The sequence below is a fragment of the Oryzias latipes genome, chromosome 16, assembly GCF_002234675.1.
Source record: "Oryzias latipes chromosome 16, ASM223467v1".
Lineage (NCBI taxonomy): Eukaryota > Metazoa > Chordata > Actinopteri > Beloniformes > Adrianichthyidae > Oryzias > Oryzias latipes.
In genome coordinates, this window is record NC_019874.2 from 31,311,567 (window position 1) to 31,332,257 (window position 20,691).

A 20,691-nucleotide genomic window follows, 5' to 3' on the forward strand; every position below is an offset into this window, starting at 1 on the left:
CTTTTGTTTGAGGCACTTTTAAGAACAATATTGCAACAATGGAAATGAGAAAGACTCTGCTGCTACTAACAGGTCAGTTAGCATTTATTCTGAATATGTCAACTTTAACTTTCTTACTGAATATAATTACAGGTGTCGTTTATGTCGGGAATCATTTGTCCGAATTTTAGGCGGATTTTTCGGAGTCACAAACTTTTTATTTTTTACTTTAAGGTTGTTTTTCAAAGTGTTGACTGGCATTTATTGTCGTTATTTTGGAAACAAAAATGAAGATTTATGTTCTTAGAAAAAGTAATGGTTCTAGACTTTAGGAGGATTTATTAGGACGGGCCAGCTTGTACTAAGATTGTCATTTTGTGGCATTTCTTCGCCCACAGGACTGTGCTGTGTGTCTGTGTGCGGGTCCCAGCGCCACTACGTCCTCATCCGGTCTCCTAAAAGCTGGGCCGCAGCGCGGATCTTCTGCAGGGAGAACTTCACAGACCTGGCCTCCTTCGCCGACATGGAGGAGATGCAGGGGGCTCTGGCAGCCGTCCAGGGCAGAGACGGCCAGGAGGTGTGGATCGGACTGTCCAAGGGGTCCACGCTGAGGTGGCACTGGTCCCTGACCGGCAGAGACCTCTACGGGGAGGGGGAGGAGAACCATTTCATTTGGGGCACAGTGACGGACAACAACTGCGTCACTTTCAAAGACGGGAAACTGCATATGAGGTCGTGTGAAGACCCCCGTGGGGGCGTTTGCTTTGACGGTAAGGACTCGTCTAAAGTCCCAAAGACCCCGATAAATGGACTCTAGCGTGGAGATGAAGGGGTAAATATTTGAAGTGCTGTCTTGTGGGGTCCAGATGACCCAACTCCCATCGTTAGCGATGGGAGTTGGGTCATCTGGACCCCACAAGACAGTGCGCTAAACACACAAACCCACAAGACAAGACAGCACAAGTGGTGCGTAAAGTCAAAGGAATACTTCCAATCGTGGCGAATGACAAACTCAGCTTCCCGTTTCAGGAACCAAACAGGGAGCGGATCGGTACGTCCTGATTCCACAGCAAACCAAATGGATGGCCGCTCAGAATTTCTGCCGGGAGCATCACACAGACCTGACCAGCCTGAGGAACCATGCCGAGTACCAGACGGTGGAGGGGGTCTCCAAAGGCCAGGACGTCTACGTCGGCCTCAGCAGAGACCCCTGGGAGTGGTCGGACCAGACCGAGTCCTCGCTGAGGTTCTGGAGGCCGACCCAAACGGTCAACACGGCGTACGCCGAGAAGTGTGTGGCGCTGCTGAGCGGGGAGTCGGGTCATTGGCGAGACATGGACTGCACCGTGGAAAGGCCGTTCCTGTGTTCCTACAGTGAGTACAGATGAAGATGCAGCCATGACCTCAAACGACCCCCAACCTTCTTTTTTATTTTTCTATTTTTTTATGCGACAGCCATGAAGGATCTGCATTTCATCAAGGTAAAGGTCAGAGTTCAGGACGCCACGCTGGATCTGAACGACCCGACCGTGCAGGAGAGCCTCCTGGAGCAGGTCAGCCTCAGACGGAGAGGAAGATGGTCGTTTGTCCCGAACACAAACGTCTCCTCATTCTCACTCCACAGATGAAGACGGAGCTGAGGAAGACCACGGGCGGCCACTTCCAACTGAGGTGGAGGACGGGGTCCGACGGGAAAGCGTTCACGAAGCAAAGCCGAGACAATCCTGGAAGTGTCTGAAAAACACGCAAACGTAGATGTGTGTGAGCGCACAAACACAATTGTAGTTGTTAGAAGGTGACTAGATTTGCTTCTCTTTCGTTATTATTATTTAGATGATTCCCTTACACATTTTCTGCTCCTCAAAGAAAACTGGACACACTTTGAGGCCACGCCCACATCGCATGTCCTCCACCTGACGGCGGCTTGTTTGAGGCGTAGAAACTCACTGTGTGGTCGTGGAATCAGGAATGTGTCTTTTCCCGCAGTGATCCTTTGTAAAGCTAAACAAAGCTGTCCAGGTTTTGTTTAATCACCCCCCCCCCCAAGGCACTGACATGCAAAGGTGAGGGCCGGTTTGCATGAACAGGAAGAGTTGGAGTCGGCTACTTTCCATTCGGGCGGCGTGCTGCTTTGAAGAGATGACCTCCAACACTCCAGTGTGTCGGTGTCACAGCAGCGGGAAATGAGATCCAGGGGACAAACGACGGGAAAGATCCAAAGGTTTAACAGAACAAAAGAAAAACACCAAAATGTCTGGAAGAAAACACTAGAAACTGAACAACAAACGTCCCCCAATTAGAACAAATCCAGAAAAAACCCACAAAACGGGACGACGATGAGGACGACAGGCGGCTTCTTAGAGACAAACTCTGATGAAAACGCTGTTTTTGACATCTTCTTGTACCGTTTTCTGACAATGGAGGACATGGATAAAAGAGAATTCAGCTCCAAACTGCAGTTCTGAGTATTTCTTCTTTCAAATTGTGGTGAAATTAGGAGCGGACGAAAAAACTAAGGTGTGAAAAAGATCCTATTTGTGACGGAGAAAATATATAGAGCAGGTCCAGCCTTCGGCAATGGGAAGAGGGGCGGGGCTGCTCTGTGCTAACAGTCCCACCCACCCACAACTCAGAGGTGAATTTCCAATGAACTCCTGCTGCTCTGCAGAGACTATGTCCTTAAAAACGAGACAGATTTTTCTTTATTTTGTCTAAAAACTTTATTATCATATTTAAATGAAAAACAGATAAAAGATGTTCATCGTGGGACTTCACCTCTACATCAATGACCTGAACTACAGTCTTATTCTGGTAATGTATTCATTTTTATCTTTACATGTTTGTAGTTCATGCTTCTCTGTGAATCTTTGAGTCCTCCATTGATTTCCAATTTATACACTCGCAATCTTAAAAACATGTCATAAAGTCACTAGTTGTCATCACTGCCAGGCAAAGGAACAACAAAATCCTCTTCATCATCCTCATCCCTGTACTGTTTAGCATTGAATAACATTTTAACAGTCAAAAACTATGGGATATAGCAGTAGAAGTAGTATTTATTCCCTTCAGTGGCTCTGTCTGTACTTTTCTGTTTGATCAGATTTATTTCATGTCGGCTCTCCTGAATTGAAACCGGCTTTTAATATTTTTTTTTCTTCTTTTGTTTAATTTTAATGCAAGGACAAAAGGGTGAAATAAATAACCGTGCTTCCATTTTCTCCTGTAAATTCTGTTTATGGATCACTTTGAATAAAACTTTCTTTATCCATTTAAATATTTTGTTTATTTCCTTGAAAACAGTTTGAAAGTACTTGGATTTAAATTAATATAAAATGTTTGTCATTTAATTGAAAAATTGTATTTATTGAAATTATCAGTAATTACATAAAAATTAGGATAATTGTGAAATATGTCAACCAGTAAATATACACCTGACCGGTAGGGGGCAGTAGCGTCCATTCGGTTTGTAATTTACAGCCTGTTTCTTTAAATTCCTCGGACTTGTTTTTTTTTTTTACTTCCGGGTTTCACGCCTTCCTCTGCCTGGACTCTGAAAAAGCGTCTTCCAGCTGAAGATGTTGTGATTCGCGTCTTTCCTTCGTGTCCGTGGGTGTGGAGATGACCCCGGAGCAGCGGGACTTCATCCTGCAGGCGTGCGCAGCCTCCTCCCTGTGCGCAGGCGCGACGATCCAGAGCCTGTGGAGCGGTTACGGGGAGATTGTGCGCGTGCACCTGCAGGGCTGCCGCCGGCCCTCCGTCATCCTCAAGCACGTGAAGTTCCCGGAGGAGGCGGGGCGCCCCGGCGCCGGCGGCGGGAACACGGACCGGTCCCACAGACGGAAGGTCCGATCCTACCAGGTGGAGACGAACTGGTACCAGAACTTCTCCACCGACGACAGCTGCCGCATCCCCGCCTGCCTGGCGGCCTGTTCCCATGGCGACGAGATGCTGATAGTCCTGGAGGATCTGGATGTGGCGGGATTTGATGGGAGACGGTATGATTAAATGATTTACAGAACATTAGATGTTTATGTAGTTTTTGTTTATTTTGTTTTCAGAAACTTAAAGTTAATTTTTAACTTTAGCTTTTGAATTTTAACAGTAAAAGTTTAAAGTGTACATTAAGCCCACTGAGACGACTGTTGTTGGGATTTTGGGGGATATACAAATAAAATTGAATTCATTTTCTTTACCATTTTCTGATTGAAACTACAAAATGTGATTGTATATTCTGGACATGTTTCCTCTTAAGTCTTATTTTTCAAACCAAAGTCTGCTGCAGTTTGAAACCAGGGGGGGATTCCAGAAAGCAGGTTATGCTAACTCCCACGGCAAGTTTGAGGCTAAGGAAGTTGATAACCTCAGCTTTCAGTTCCAGAAATGGAGGTATGTTTCAGGGTAGGTCAAGTTGCCATAGCAACTCATGCTCTGAACATAACCTGGTCTGGAGCAGGTTTAGTTGAAGGTTAGTTTGTTTTCAGAGAGGTGAAGCAGCATGGCGTGTCCATTTGAAGATGATTTAGTGGATGAAGAAGCTCAGATAATACTTTTTCCACCATGAGAGGCTGATAAGACCATATATGGATGTTGGAAAGAGAAACTTTATACTTTGATCTAACTTAGTGATTTGCTTCAGTTAAGATAAATCAATTCTTTTTTGTTAAGTCAGTTTAAAAATAACACGTAGTTTTCAGACAGTTATTTTACTTTCATTCAAATTAATTCAATTATGTAGGTGTAACTTTGGTGATGCTGTTAGATCGGCACCGCAAGGGATTGTGGGATACCATTCCTTTTGCCTGTCTGGATGGATTTGGGTTTAAGTGTGGCTTTTTGACCAAATGTGTTTAATTGTTTAACTGTTTTACTGTGTTTTGCCGAGTTATTTTGTCCTGTTATGTTTAATTCTTTCTGCACCATGAGTGAGAGGGAGGGAGAGGAGGATGAGGATATTTAGCACCACTAGTATAACTGTAGAAAAAGAGAACTGAAGATAGAGTCAGAGTTATGATAATTAAATGCTTGGTATATATCGTAAATTCACACTGTATCATTTATTTGAATTATATGAAAATGAGAATATCTGCAGACTCAAACTTAGACATATGAGAGTTCAAGAATTATAATAAATTGAGATAGAAAAACATTTAATTGAATTGGAGTAATATGACATTTAGTTAAATAAATATGTAAATATATATATATATATTTACATATTTTACTTTGTCTGTTCTTTTTCTCCAAACAGAAACTCTTTCTTTTGCCGATGATGCAGCCGTGTTACTTTTTTCATGGGCGTTTAATCTTCATTTGCGTCATTAAAATCTCAGACTCACTGAAGTATTGCGCTCTCTTTTGTTCTCCACGCGTTTCCATGGTGACTCCAGATATCGGCGCATCAACCCAGGGTCACTAAGTCCAATAACTCATATCCGGTCTTTTGGAACCGACATACCCAGAGTAAGCAAGTTCAGGCGGTGATGCCGGCGTTTCATCAAACATCTTTTTTTTTGCAGCACCAGCGTGAAGGAAAAGGAGATCAGAGCTTGTGTAACCGCATCACTTCTGCGTTGTGTTTAGGAAGTCAAAAGATCTCGGGACACATCAGCACCCTTGGAGACCACCTCCGTTTATTGCGTATCTGGCAATATTCCAAAAAGAAAATAGAAATTACGGTGTTAGCATCCCGTATTAGCTCCTCTCCCGCTGGACAGTAAAACAAAAAGGCCCGCTAACACATACCTGGCAATATTCCAAAAAGAAAATAGAAATTACGGTGTTAGCATCCCGTATTAGCTCCTACATGAGGGTGAGAGGTAGAGGGAGCACAGAACATGAACAGGAAATTCTTATTCTGAAATAAACAGTTAACATCTACAAAGGTTTTTATGTTTTTCACAACAGATTCCAAATAATAACAGTATATGGCACAATAATTAACATAAAATGAGGATTCATATGGCTAACATTACAGGACACCCACCTCTCCCGCTGGACAGTAAAACAAAAAGGAGAGAGGGAAAGAAAGCGCCAACCTTATAAAGAGAAAACCACGAAGAAGAACACATTAAGGAGGGGCTACAAAACCCAACACAGAATACAAGGGGGGAAAGAAACTTAGAGACAGTCAATATTTTGTGTAATTAAAATGAACAGATCACGTCCTGTTACACTCACCCCCTTAGAATTACACAAAATACAAATATATTTACAAAAGCATACGTGACTTTGGTCTGAGGAATCAATAAACTGAGCCAAACAAATCAGCAACATGCTACCTAATGAAAGGTTAGAGACCTGAGATGTGCTAGAGTCATAGCACTCCCAAAAATAAAAACTCCAGACATTATAAGGTGCCTTTTACACCTTAACGTTTAGCTACACAAAATACAGATTTCCAGGTTCCCTTACTAAAAAAGAAAAGCATCCAAGAAAAACAAATAAAAATACAAGGAATTCTGTCAAACACGAGTTTTTCATGCATTCAGAAAACCTATGCATGTAAAAAAAACTGTATGTTTCATACGTCCAAAAGTATTTCTATCTGAGCCATAGAGTCAATAAGCCGGCAAACTGATTTAATAACCCTCCCAAATCTAGTTGTCGGTTGCTCTACGATATGCGGCTCTGAAGGACATGAAATAGGGTGGACTGAATCATCACAAGATTGCACTCCAGGTGATGTGACATTGTCAGGCACAGATGTGGGGAATTGTCTGACCCACTCTGATGTACGGTCATCAGCAGACTCACTAGGCCAGGTCAGAGACTCAGCCAAAGAAGATTCAACTGTTCCAGCCTCCGCATCCACAACCGATAATGCTGCGCCCTCTTGAGCAGTGTTTGCAGTTTCACTGACAGAGCAGGATGCATTGTTATCTATATCAACCATCAATGGTAAGAAGTTGATGTCAAGAAGGAGATTCCGGTGCACCACTCGCTCATTTCCATGGGCATCCCTGATCCTGTAAATGTGAATTGCGGGTTTAGACGCTACAACTGTGTAGATGATGGGTTCCCATCTATCCGATAGTTTCCGTCTGCCTCTGGCATTTTTATTTGCAACCAGCACCCGATCACCTGGAGAAAGAGGCAGACCCTTCACTCTCTTGTTATATTGGTCAGACTGATGTTTTTGCTCCTTTGCAATATTGCGCTGTGCATGAAGCATCGCCGAACGCAGGTCGTCAACAAGTGTTTTGACATAAACATTGTAGTCACAAATGTTGTCGTCCTTTAGAACACTTTTAAACATGTGGTCGACTGGTAGCCTTGGGACTCTACCAAACATTAGATAGAAAGGAGCAAAACCTGTGGTCTCATGGCTGGTGCAGTTATAAACAAATGTCAGAGTCTGAATCATCTGTGGCCATTTTTGCTTTGATCTTGGAGGAAGAGACCTCAACATGCTCCCCAGAGTGCGATTGAATCTCTCTGTCGTCCCATTACCCATAGGGTGATAAGGTGAAGTGCGAGACTTAGAAACACCGCTCAACTGAAGGAGTTCTGTCATAAGTTCACTCTCAAAATTGGCCCCCTGATCTGAGTGAATACGTTCTGGAAAACCATAAATGCAAAAGAAGCAGTGCCACAACTTCTTGGCAACACACTTAGCAGTTTGATTTTGACATGGAAAAGCATGTGCAAGCTTTGTGAAATGATCGGTAATAACGAGAACATCCAGTGATTTATTGTTGTGGTCTTCTGCTGACCAGAAGTCAATGCACACAAGTTCTAGTGGAGCACTGGTCTTAATGCTCTCTAAAGGGGCTCTTACTGAAGGTTCTGGGGTCTTACTGAGGACACACCTGTGGCAGTTCCTGACATGCCCTCGCACATCCTTCTCCATGTCATGCCAGAAAAACCGCTGACGGGCAAGTGATAATGTTCGTGGCTGTCCTTGGTGACCTGCATCGTCATGAACACCGCGCAACACTGCAGCTATTAAAGAACCAGGGACGACAAACTGGAACCTCTTCTTTTTTGTTATTGCATCTTTTGTCACTCTGTAGAGAATACCATTTAGAAAGGCAAGTTTTTCCCATTGCTTGAGTAGTTTCAATGTTTGTCGGCTCTCATTACAACGTTCTCGCCTTGATGGGCGCTGCTTACGTTCAACATAGAAAGACACCCTTGAAACAACAGGATCCTGTTCTTGTCTAGAACGTAAGTCGGCAAGGTCAAAGACAGTGGAGATGTTCAGGTCTTTTTTTTCAAGTGTTGTCAAATGGTTAGCCAGATATGTTGCACGCTGCCTGGAAGCAGAATCCCAATCAATCAGAGAAGTCAAAACAGATGAAACGTCCTCTTGTGACATGGACATGTCGGCATTGTTGGCAACAGACAAACTGTCTAACAGCTGTGTTTGACAGGTTAAATGAAATGAGTCTTGCACTACATCACCATTCATTTCACAAACCTGTTCCAAAAGCTCAGAATATGGCTCTGCCAAAATGCGCTGTGCTAATGGGGTCACAAAGGGAGTTCTGCTCAAAGCATCTGCCACTACATTCTGTTTCCCAGGAATGTATTTGATGTCAAAAGAGTATGGGGCAAGTTTAGAGACCCAGCGCTGCTCACAAGCATCAAGTTTGGGCTTAGTGAGGATGTAAGTTAGTGGATTGTTATCAGTCCAAACTGTAAAGCTATGACCTTTTAGCCAGTGGGAAAACTTATCACACACTGCCCACTTCAATGCCAAAAACTCAAGTCTGTGTGCAGGATATTTGGTCTGACTGCGACTGAGGGACTTGCTGGCAAAGGCTACAGGCCTAGCTTTCAATTCACCAGGTGGAACTTGGGATAAAACAGCACCCAACCCATCCATAGATGCGTCAGTTGAGAGAATAAAGGGGGAGTCAAAATCCGGGTGGGACAACATCACACAGTTCAGTAGCGCAGTTTTAAGCCCCTCAAATGCTCTCTCACAAGCAGGTGTCCAATCTTGAGGGGTGAGTGTACGATAGGTTCCAGCTTTGCCACGCCCCTTTGCTTTTCTCTTTTGTCCTGCTGTCAAAGCATAAAGAGGTTTCGCAATACGTGAGCAACCAGGAATAAAGTGTTGGTAAAACAGTACCATCCCAAGAAATGATCTGATTTTCTGCTGAGATGGGGTGCAGCCATCAGGGTTCATGAGATCGTTCTTCACAAAGGCAGAAATAACCTTGACCTTTTCCTGGTCAACCGAGACTCCATCAGCATCTATTACATGTCCCAAAAATCTCACAGAGCTCCGAAGAAAGTGACATTTCTTCTGTGACAGTTTAAGATTATTAGCTCTCAGACGATTGAAAACAATCTGCAATCTCATCAAGGCTTCATCTTCTGTAGGTGCAAAAATCAGGAGATCATCCAAGTAACAGAGGAGCTTGGAGAAGTTCAGGTCACCAAAGATACTGAGCATCATCCTCATAAAAGAAGCAGGACTGTTGCATAGACCTTGTGGTAGGCGGTTGTATTCATAAAGACCAAGAGGGGTTGTAAAAGCAGTGTAGTGTCTGTCAGACTCATGAAGTGGAATGTTGTAAAATCCTGATGTCAGATCCATGGTGCTAAAAAGGATGTTACCACCAAGTGCAGCCAGGCAGTCAGCCTGATGAGGCAAGGGATGAGCATCCTTGACGGTCTTGGCATTCAGCCAACGAAAGTCAGTACATATCCTTAAATCACCTGACTTTTTCCAGACAATTACTAGAGGTGAAGCATACTCGCTGACTGACTTACTGATAATGCCCTTGATTTCCATGTCAGAAAGCACTTCACGCAGCTGCTGATAATGGGCTGGTGGTACGCGTCGATATGGGAGGCGGAATGGACGATCATCAGTGAGATGAATGCGGTGGACAAAATCCTTAGCCTCACCGCAGTCGAGTTTGTCTCTGGAAAATACATCTTGGTATGTCAACAGGAGATGTGCAAGTTTCCTCTTACATTCATCTGACACTTCACAGCTCTGGACATCGATGTCCCCCAAACCTCTTTCAGCAAGGAGCTTCACGGGGTCAAATGTTGGATCTGGTGTTACAGTGGGCACTCCTGAAAAGTCAGACACACTTTTGCACAAACCCTGATAGAAAGTCATATCTTCAACAGCTACGCAGGAAAATACATCAGCAATCTTGGTGTTTCGACGTAGTGTTATGGGTTTGAGTGTGGGATTGAGAACCTTCATTGGGATCCAGTGGTCACCCCACATGGGTGTCACAACTCGACCAACAAGGATGCTTTTTGGGGCTGAACGAGTTGAAGATGGTTCTACAATCACAGTGCACCCTGGTGACACTGGAGTAGAAGATGGCAGTTTCCCCCACACCACATATTCCTTCTGTGGCAGTAAAGTGACAGCTTGTCTCAACTTCACAGATCCAATCTTGTCTGGTTGCTCGGAGCCAGACCATCGTGAGGTGCAACTGAGAAGCTGGAGAAACTCATCGCATCCTGGGTCTGAAGTCCTTGATGATATCAGCTCCCAATATTTTGGGTCACACTTCATTTTCTGTATAACTGGACGGAGTACATTGGTACCAATGATCAGTTCATCCCTCTGTCCTGGCACCACAAAAGTTGGCACTTCAAATCGAAAACCATAGACTTCAAGATCCAAATTGTAGATGCATTTTGGGCGTGTTAGCAGGCCACCACAACCAACCATAACCACATTTTCGGGGACAGATTTGAGAGTAAGTACAACACCAAAAGACTGTAGTTTGCTTTCTGCCTCTTCACTTATTGTGCATGACATGCTCCCTGAATCAAGCATTCCTCTCAAAACGGCTCTGTTTCCAACAGACACGGGGGTGTAGAACAACTCACAGGCCTGATCTACTCGTTGTGATCCAACAAAAATCACAGTCTTCTTGTCTGACAATGACTCACAACAGTTCACATATACTGCGTAAGGGTCTACTGTATTTCTGAGGGTATTTCCCGTGTGACCCATGCTGCCCCTCTCTTCACATGGGCTTGCTAGTTTAAATCAGTGCTAGAAGAGGGAACTACTGTTGGTGGTTTCTGAGCCACCAATGTACAGTCACGTTTCACATGTCCTGAACCAAAGCAGTTGAGGCATAGTCTAAATAGTCTGCAATGAGCGTGGGTAGTGTGGTCTTTTGAACTACAGACCTTGCATGGGAAATGTTCAAATTTTTGCTGACCATGTGGACGGCCATTTTGCTGTTGTCTCCGACGATCAGTTGTAAGAGAAGAAGTACACAGTGACAGAACTTTATCAAACATGTTCACCATTTGTTGGGTGGCATGTTCAATTATGGGCTGTGAAGAAATGAATGTATTAGCAGCAGAATCAGCAGTCACCGTTGAGTGTTGAGGGGTTCGAACATCACCAACAGACTGATGTTGGCCATTGACATTGGTTGATTGTGAAACCTGCGAAGGATGACAGTGTTGATCTTTTGTAGGAAAAGCGACTGCATTAGAATCAAGCTGAGACTGACAGGTAAAACTCAGGGCATTCTGACTGGGAATGGTTTGACTCAAACCATGTTTTGACTGAGGGACTGAGCTTTTGATTTTGCCTAAATAGCTGTCCAATTTCTTCTGTACTTCAGCTGCTGTCCATTCGTGAGGGTCTTTTAACTGAAAAGACAGTGCAAGGCGGGCGTCAGGACAGTGGTTAATAAACATCATGACAACCTCAGCACTTGGGTTTTCCACAAGTCTGCCTCGCCTTCGAAGGCACTCAATGGCAACATCCATAGCTTTGTTAAGGCGGATCCAATAATCCATTGCGTCTTCACCAAGAAATGGCAATGTATTATAGAAGTCCTTCATTGGAAGATCAGAGAATGTTAGCTCACTGAAGTTGCGCTTCAAAATGTCAAAAACAACATCCATCAATTCAGCATCACTCAGTGTGGGATGGCAGCGCAGAGACACTTTCACTACATCCCTGGCCTTGCCCATCAGTCTGGACATCACTAAGTCAAATGCTTGTTGAGATCCACAATTCAGCCTGGACAAGTAACATCTCATCATATCTTCCCACTCATCAATAGAAAAGGTATCTGTTTGGTCACCCCTAAAATACGGTGGTGCTTTAGCTTCCGGCTGGATCACCACTCTTAACTGTTCATTGTGTTCTGAGGGTTGTCTCTCGGCGGGTTGTGATTGGACAGGTTTGTTGTGCTGCATCACACTGAGATTTGCTGTGATATTGTCCCCAATCTGTTTTGCCAAGTCGCTAATTACAGTGCTGAGCGTTTCAACTGTAATAACTTGGGTGGGACTAGGGGGGGCATTTGCAACAGGTGTGGAAGTTGCAGCAGGGATTAGAGGAGGAGAAATTTCTGACTGTTCTGTGACACAATGAAAGTTGCTGGGCCTCATAAATCTTCCCCTCCCAAATGAAAGCAAGGGCTGACCCCTCCCCAAACCAGAACAAATCTGATGACTGGTAAACTTTTGTTCAGACATATTTTCCGGTTTCAGGGTCCCACAAATATCAATCACCTCAACAGAAAATATGCTGTGTTGGTGCAGCCACAGTACTTAAAAACAGAAAAAGAATGGGGGGGAAAAACTGTTTCTTATTAACTCATGAAAAAAAATCAGAAATGTTGATTGCCATGTAACAACATACTTGACAATAAGCAAGCCGACGCATGTAAAAAAAACAAAAAACAAACAAACAAAAAAAACACCTGTCAGTCAGAGCACAGGTAAAATTGCGCCCTTATTCAATGGGCTGTTGAAAAACCTGTAAGTCAATGTGCAGGGAACAGTTCAACCGTTACAAACTGCCGCTGTTAGCCGCCTGCGAGGTGGTCTGGATCATGCAGAGACGGTGATGGCGACAGAGATTGCTGATCCGCGATAGGACGGGTCTAACGGCACCAAGTGTAACCGCATCACTTCTGCGTTGTGTTTAGGAAGTCAAAAGATCTCGGGACACATCAGCACCCTTGGAGACCACCTCCGTTTATTGCGTATCTGGCAATATTCCAAAAAGAAAATAGAAATTACGGTGTTAGCATCCCGTATTAGCTCCTACATGAGGGTGAGAGGTAGAGGGAGCACAGAACATGAACAGGAAATTCTTATTCTGAAATAAACAGTTAACATCTACAAAGGTTTTTATGTTTTTCACAACAGATTCCAAATAATAACAGTATATGGCACAATAATTAACATAAAATGAGGATTCATATGGCTAACATTACAGGACACCCACCTCTCCCGCTGGACAGTAAAACAAAAAGGAGAGAGGGAAAGAAAGCGCCAACCTTATAAAGAGAAAACCACGAAGAAGAACACATTAAGGAGGGGCTACAAAACCCAACACAGAATACAAGGGGGGAAAGAAACTTAGAGACAGTCAATATTTTGTGTAATTAAAATGAACAGATCACGTCCTGTTACACTTGCTTGGCTTGGCTCGCCCACTTCCACGCTCTCTTCCTGGGTGTCGAACCGGAGGGATTGTGGCCTGTGGGCACCTACTGGCACCTGGAGACCCGGCCGGACGAGCTGGAGGCCATGGACGACGCCGAGCTCAAAGCCGCAGCCGCCGCTCAGCCAATGTCGCTTCAAGACCATCGTCCACGGAGACGCCAAGCTGGCAAACTTCTGCTTCTCCCCGAGCGGACAGGAGGTGGCGGCTGTGGACTTTCAGTACGTAGGAGGCGGCTGCGGCATGAAAGATGTGGCGTATTTCCTCGGAAGCTGCATGGACGAGAGGGAGTGTGAAAGGAGAGTCCCGGGACTGCTGGAGCACTACTTCTCAGAGCTGAGGGGATCCGTGAGGCGGGATGTGGACGGCGACGCTCTGGAGAAGGAGTGGAGGGAGATGTTCGCGTTTGCGTGGACAGACTTCCACCGCTTTCTGCTGGGATGGATGCCGGGACACTGGAAGATCAACCGATACAGCAAACAGTTAACCAGGGAGGTTCTGTGCAAGATCCAGAACCAAAAACAGGCATCATCAAGCCCCAGAACCACATCCTCTACACATAAATGAGCCTTTTTCTTTTGCATTTTGTTGCCAGACCAATAAAAATCTATCCCGGTGGTTCTTATGGTGAACATTTTGGAGGGTTTCAGTCCAACTTTATCTATAAGTGAAGTAATGGGGGACCAGAAATGAGCAGAAGTTTTTATCTTTTAAAGGATGAGAGGTCGCAAAAGTTCAGAGAAAAAGCAACACAGTTTGCCAAACCAACTATCAAATGCATCTGTTTTATAATCACCTTTAGGAATTACATGATTTATTTAGCCTTTACTCATGTATTTATAAATCACAAGACTTCATTAAAAATAACTGATTTATTTTCTCAAATTAGTGTTTAATTTGTAAATTATACAACACTTTGCAAAATAATTTAAAATCTTTAGCGATAAATTAGAACCCCAACACCTGAAGTTTATTTCATCAAGCATACTTCAGTATAGACCATGTACACGTAGTATAGGATGTATACAAACGGAATAGTTCAGACTAGATTTAAGTGTACAATATATAGATAAAATATAAAAAGCAACTGCCTTACTATTAGTATAGACTAAGTATACTTGTAGTACACTTAATTGCTAAGCGAAATCCTATCTTGTATTGTTTATTTCCAAATCATAAAAAAGCTGTATTAGTTTTTTTTTTAAAGAGACTCCTGATCCACCAGTTTGTCAAAAGGAGTCAAACTAACCGAAAACCCTAAAAACTAGTTTTGAAGATGTTTATGAAACAGAGAAGTACTGTAACTAACGGATAATCGGTTTTCTTATTTGTAATTAATTTTAATATGGCTTTTACATTTCCTTTTGGTAGTTTTTCTCTCTTTTCTTTAATTTGCATAATTTTGTTAAACAAAATTCAAGATGTCATTTTTTGAAGAAAAAACTCACATTAACATTTTAAATAAATAAGTAAAAATATAGTTATCACTAAATACTTATAGTTGTCGACATTTCACAAAGGTTTTATCATTTTTAAACCTTTACAAACTGCAGGAAATGACATCTATAAAAAATGTTTTGGTCTTGCTGTTTTGTTTTGTTTCTTTGACCCCGCCCCTCGCGTCAGCTGTTGGCGCTGAATCGGTCACGTGATTTCCGCTCCCGGGCCGACATTCCGACAACCAGAGAGCAGCTCGGAGGAGCAGCGGGGGCGCGAGGAGACGGTCAAAGGAACGAACAGGTACGGGGGGGTTCTGGACGGGGAGGAAAGGCTGCTTTCAACACGACAGACAGTTTGATCCGAACTCCCCGCGGTCCGGTGCCGCCCAACCCGCCGCGGAGCTAGCTGTGCTATGCTAACCGAGCTCTAAATAAAAGTCAAGCTTTATTTAAACCGAGCCGCTCTGACAACAAGTCTGTGTGTGACGTCAATTCCATTTAGTTTCTACAGCCCGATGTTACAACCACAGCCGTCTCAACGGGCTTCATACCGGGAATTATGATAAACATGAAGAATTCCATAGATATTGGCTAAACGGCCCTTAGACCGTCCTTCTCGGTAAGGTGGAACCGCACTTTCACTGCACCGGGAGGCGCGTGAGCGCGGGGCGGCGCTTAGCAGTCCGGTAGAGTTTACAGGAAAGGTGACACGACGCGGCAGGTGCAGGAAGTGAACCGAAGCTCGTGACCCCCCCCCCCCCCCCCCCCCCCCGGTCACAAAATCTGTTTACATCACATCTGGGACTTGAACGTTAAAAATGACGTCATTCGTGTGTTTTTTAACAGCCTCCTGTTGTTTATATTTAATAATTAATCGTTTTATGTGAAATAATTTCTTTTTCAATGTCCAATGAGGCTCTGTTGTTGGATCAGTTTACCAGAGACATGTTTAGAAACTAGAAGGAGCTGCTTGTAATGAAGTTTATCAAAGATTATATAACTTTTTATGGTGAAAAAATTTTCCTCTGAAAATCTGTTGCTTTAATGCCTCTGACAAAGATTGTACTGATTTCAATGCACTTAATAATACACTCAAGGTAATCTGGGTTAAGAAATATTGAAACAACTGCACATCTATGTGGAACTTTATTCCACATTTTGTGTTTAGAACTGTGTTATAATCTTGTATTGTTATCAATGTTATAGTTTTTAAAATGGATTCTGCAAATATTGTTGCGTCAGTCATTAGGTGCATAAGGGGGTCATGCCGTCTTGCTGGTTTAAAGTAATGTGCTGGCTGGTGTTCATGTGTTTCTGCAAACCGCCCCACCCAGAAAAGAAAAGGACAAACTCGGCTCCAGCCTTCAGTTTGTAGCCGTCGCAGGACGGAGTCGGCTTTTCTTCTAACATGAGCCATGGACTCGGGGGGAGTGGATAGCCCTGTGACCCTGATCATAAAGGCCCCCAACCAGAAGTATGAAGACCAGACCATCAACTGCTTCCTGAACTGGACTGTGGAGAGGCTGAAGAGCCACATCTCCAACGTGTACCCCAGCAGACCGGTGAGTGACCGAGACGCCGCCTGGCTTCCTTTTCCCGGCGGTGAGCTGCAACTTCCTGTTTAGGGCTGAGGTTTGAGCTGCAGCTCCTCTTCCTCCTGCGGAGCAGATCTCAGTCTTGTCTGAGGCTCTGCACAGATGTGCAGCAGCCGCTGTCAGAGGGGAGAGTTGGGTTTGACGCAGAGGACCTGCAAAAGGCGTTTAGTTGTGAAGCCGACCGTTTTGTGTTGCAGCTCTGCAGGGACCAGCGGCTGGTGTACTCGGGACGCCTCCTTCAGGACCACCTGCAGCTCAGAGACGTGCTCAGAAAGGTAGGAGTCTGGAAAAGCTCCCGGTCTACAGAAGAGGAACCCTTTCTGTCTGTCTGCTGTTGATGCTGTTCTATCAAGAACCTTTTCCCTTCAGTACGGCTGGATGCTGCACAGTTTCAATCCATGAAAAACAATCATTTGTTCCACTCAAACAAGTGGAACTTTTTCATTAAATTTAGATGTTTTAATATAGAAACTATAGGAAAACTCAATTTTAATGATCAATAATTCTTTTTTAACGCTGGTCCTGTTTGCTGTTGGACAGAAACAGCTGATTTCCTCCACAGAGCGTTCTGTCCGGCTGGACTCCTTCCTCCTTTTGCTGTCTTTTGTTTCTCATCTCTTGTTTTTTTGTCCAACGTCTTCATTTGCTCCTGGTGCCCCCCTCCTGTAGAAGGACGAATACCACATGATGCATCTTGTCTGCGCCTCCCACAGTCCTCCAGCGTCTCCGGTGCCTCGGACTCCTTCCAGCTCCTCCGACTCCAGCGTGAGCAAAAGCTTTCCTCCTCTAACTGCTCCTTTCATGTTCAGCCAGTCAGGCTGGTTTGGGCTCTCCACTCCACCAAACGTCTTCCTTGGTATGCGGTATGTCCATGTGGGAGGGTCCTGACCATGTGGGAGGGGTCCTGACCGGGACGTTGGGGAAGATGCCTCCTGGCTCTCCCAGGAGTGCCTCCTCCTGTTTCCTCCTGCAGGAGCTGCTGCCTGTAACCCCAGAACAGTCGGTGGATGTGTGGAGGACCTAACCGTCCGTTTCTTTTGGATTTTCTGTCTGTTTGGAAGAACTGTTTGTGCTGCCGAGTGACTGTTTCCGTGTGTTTCAGAGTTCAGACGATTCACCGAGCACGGAGAACCTCCCGGCCCCCTCCTCCTCTGTCCCAGGAAGTCATGAAGGTTTGAGGTACCGCCTCCCCCCCAATGCTCAGTGGTAAGCAGAGTTTTTGTGAAGTTTTCCTTTTCATTCAGTGGATCTGAGGCCTCAGACTTCAGATGGGGGCTTTCCTTTCCACAGGCCGGCTGCAGCGCAGGTCCCTCTACAAGGCGGCCTGCCCCCCAACGTGCCCTTTCACCCCGTGTACATGCCCCTGCAGATGCTGTGGTGGCAGCAGATGTACGCGCGTCACTACTACCTACAGTAGTAAGTGTGACCGCCCTCTAGCTGCTGGGACGTCCCGTTGCCCGTTTTCATTTTTCTGCTTCTCTGGTTTTCAGCCACGCAGCTGTGGCCTCCGCCCAGCCCGCCGCCCCGCCAGTCCCTGCCCCATCCCCCTCGCCCATGGCCCCTGCTCAGCCCAATGAAGCCGTACAGCCGCTCGGCCCCGCCCAAAACCCCCTGCCAGAGGACCAGCCGGCCAACCCCATCCAGATGAACGCACAGGGCGGGCCCGTGCTGAACGATGACGAGCTGAACCGCGACTGGCTGGACTGGCTGTACACGGTGTCCCGCGCCGGCGTGCTGCTCAGCATCGTCTACTTCTACTCCTCCTTCAGCCGCTTCGTCATGGTGGCTGGTGCCATGTTGCTAGTCTACCTGTAAGTCGCACCTGTCAGTCGCACCTGTCAGTTGTAGCCGTCAGTCACATCTGTCAGTCGCATCTGTCAGTCTCACCTGTCAGTCGCACCTGTCAGTCACATCTGTCAGTCGCACCTGTCAGTCGCACCTGTCAGTCACATCTGTCAGTCGCACCTGTCAGTCGCACCTGTCAGTCACATCTGTCAGTCGCACCTGTCAGTCGCACCTGTCAGTCACATCTGTCAGTCTCACCTGTAAGTCGCACCCGTCAGTCGCACCCGTCAGTCGCATCTGTCAGTCGCACCTGTAAGTCGCACCCGTCAGTCGCATCCGTCAGTCAAAGCTGTCCGTCACAGCATATTTTTTAACTGTTCTAAAGAAAACCTGTTTTTATTTTTGAAAGTTTAGCTTTCTACGGTTCGATCAACATACTTCAGAATAATTTTGTTTCAGAATAAAAGTCGTCCTATATTTGTATTCGTCTCTGTTGGTTTCGTAAGTAGTGAAAAGTGTTTGGTGTGTTCAGGTACCAGGCGGGGTGGGCGATCTTCAGACCGGAGCAGCAGAACTTCAGAGGAGTGGATCGGGTCGGTGCTCCACAAGGGGAGGCAGAGCGACGGCAGGACATCCAGGAAATGGTGAGGCTCCGCCCTCTGCTGCCGTCCTTGGCCTTCGGTCAGTCGGCCTGCAGCCGGAGCACAGAAACCGGTTTCAAACTGAAGTTTCACCAGACGTGTCCCCACAGGAGCGCCTGATGGATGAGGGGATGGAGGATGAGGAAAGTGCTGAGGAGGGCGGGGGAGGTCCGGAGGACCGGGCCCTCGCCGCGGCTCAGCCAGAACCCAGCTTACTGACCACAGCGTGGTCCTTCATCAGCACCTTCTTCACTTCACTCCTCCCTGAGAGACCCCCCCACATGGCTAACTAGACCCCCACCCCCCACAGCTTCCAGCAGGTGCTTCTGACCTCCATGGACCTGTTCACTCCAGAGTGACCAGAACCCGTCAGAACATCTGTCTGCTGCCAACATTTGAAGTGGTTCAGAGAGACGGTGTAGAGAACGTGGCGGTTGAAGGTTGTGGTGTTTCTTTTCCTGAATGACGGCGACGGTTGGAACCGATTGAGGAGCCGTCCTCCCGCCTGGACGGTGTCGAGGTTCTGAAGCTTTTATGGAGAAACTGGACTCAGAGTTGAAAGGAGGGAGGGTGTTGACGTGGGTGCAGCAGTTACTAAAGCACATTTTATGTATTTAACACGTGTAAGTATATGCATCTTTGATTCTTGATTATGTGCTTTTTGAATAAAAAACTTTGAATTGATTTGGACTTCCTGTGCTTTACCCTCATGGTCCTGTAGGGGCAGCATCTGCCTTCAGTCATCTGATTCAGTGACCCTCATTGTTTATACAATGAACCTTTTATTTATTCGGAGAGGCGGGACTTGAACCACGCCCTCCTCGATGCAAAGTCAGATTTTTTGAAGCCGTGAGAAAAATGTTTTGAGAGAATGAACATTTTTATTTATCAAGTGACTTTCTAGCATTTAATGTTTTTACTGTAGATCTTTTTAAGAAATTGCTGTAGAAATTATACGGTTTTTAACTTATTGTTATTTATAAAATTAAAGAAAATTGTTTTATTACAAAAGCTGCAGATGTTAAAGACAGAAGAGCCTGTGCTGCTTCTAAATTTAAAATATTAACCCTTTTGCTATCCTAGGCACTTTACCATTGGGAGTTGGGTCATCTAGACCCACTAGACAGTGCTCTGAACCTTTTTTCTTCAATGATTTGTGATCTTCACTGGTGTCCATGGATTACATGAAATCTTTCCACCTTTATCCACCTTTGTCATGGTAGGGAGAACACGTCAATGGAAGGGGGGGGGGGTCATCTAAGATAGCACAAGGGTTAAACCTTGTGCTATTTGACAAAAATAAATGAATGCACCTAAAACAAAAACCTTTTCACAGGAGACGTCACGTGATTCCTCATGGGAGGAGAGCACCGCCATCTTGGTGAGGTCAAGTCTCTGCTGCAGTGAATGCATGTGAACACATTTTTTGCAAAATGCCAGTTCATTGTGAGGGTTTCAACTGCCAAAATCAGAAAAATTAGTCCAGGAAGAAGGCATAACATTTCACAGGTAAGTTGGATTATAATATTTTTCTTTTACTGCTGCAGGGGCTTCATTAATAGAACACATGTTGACATGCATGATGCTGCAGGGCTATCATCAACATGCTGCATGATGTACGGATAATTTGCTGTCGACATAAATGTAAACTTTATTGTGTTACACCTAAATACAGTATACTAGGACTAGACTATTATAGTTATATAGATTTATACATTTCTGACTCAGTGACTGAACTTTTCTTGCAGGTTTCTAATGGATTCATACTTCAGGAGAAAGTGGGTCTTAGCAATAAAGAGCTAACCCAGATGGATCAGTGTGGTACCAACTAGTAATACAGTCTG

General features: G+C 45.1%; 2 protein-coding genes across 4 annotated transcripts; both read left to right on the plus strand.

Moving 5' to 3' along the window:
* The first annotated feature begins 920 nt into the window (after positions 1 to 920).
* Positions 921 to 2,581, plus strand: LOC110016775 (lactose-binding lectin l-2-like). The gene is made up of 3 exons (XM_020710637.2): positions 921 to 1,353; positions 1,435 to 1,532; positions 1,604 to 2,581. Exons 1-3 carry the CDS (start codon positions 1,062 to 1,064, stop codon positions 1,715 to 1,717), a joined length of 504 nt encoding a protein of 167 aa, XP_020566296.1. The 5' UTR covers positions 921 to 1,061; the 3' UTR covers positions 1,718 to 2,581.
* A 900-nt stretch (positions 2,582 to 3,481) lies between these two features.
* Positions 3,482 to 19,531, plus strand: LOC101161084 (homocysteine-responsive endoplasmic reticulum-resident ubiquitin-like domain member 2 protein). Of its 3 annotated transcripts, none has more exons than XM_023964109.1 (9): positions 3,482 to 3,974; positions 16,161 to 16,388; positions 16,619 to 16,696; positions 17,091 to 17,186; positions 17,524 to 17,627; positions 17,712 to 17,837; positions 17,912 to 18,232; positions 18,739 to 18,850; positions 18,958 to 19,531. In XM_023964109.1, the coding sequence occupies exons 2-9, from the start codon at positions 16,242 to 16,244 to the stop codon at positions 19,138 to 19,140; spliced, it is 1,167 nt and encodes a 388-aa protein (XP_023819877.1). In that variant the 5' UTR covers positions 3,482 to 3,974; positions 16,161 to 16,241; the 3' UTR covers positions 19,141 to 19,531. The 3 variants fall into 3 exon arrangements, with proteins under 3 accessions (XP_023819877.1, XP_023819878.1, XP_023819876.1); XM_023964110.1 differs by lacking the exon at positions 3,482 to 3,974 and adding an exon at positions 15,015 to 15,127 and having other exon boundaries at positions 18,944 to 19,531; XM_023964108.1 differs by lacking the exon at positions 3,482 to 3,974 and adding an exon at positions 15,015 to 15,127.
* The last annotated feature ends 1,160 nt before the right edge of the window (positions 19,532 to 20,691 follow it).

Excerpts from the sequence above, each read along its gene's own strand:
- LOC110016775 (XM_020710637.2), top strand. The coding sequence starts at position 1,062 with ATGGCCGCTCAGAATTTCTGCCGGGAGCATCACACAGACCTGACCAGC. Across the intron at positions 1,354-1,434 it reads GCCGTTCCTGTGTTCCTACA|CCATGAAGGATCTGCATTTC; the intron begins GTGAGTACAGAT and ends TTTATGCGACAG. Across the intron at positions 1,533-1,603 it reads AGGAGAGCCTCCTGGAGCAG|ATGAAGACGGAGCTGAGGAA; the intron begins GTCAGCCTCAGA and ends CTCACTCCACAG.
- LOC101161084 (XM_023964109.1), top strand. The coding sequence starts at position 16,242 with ATGGACTCGGGGGGAGTGGATAGCCCTGTGACCCTGATCATAAAGGCC. Across the intron at positions 17,838-17,911 it reads CGTCACTACTACCTACAGTA|CCACGCAGCTGTGGCCTCCG; the intron begins GTAAGTGTGACC and ends TCTGGTTTTCAG. Across the intron at positions 18,233-18,738 it reads GCCATGTTGCTAGTCTACCT|GTACCAGGCGGGGTGGGCGA; the intron begins GTAAGTCGCACC and ends TGGTGTGTTCAG.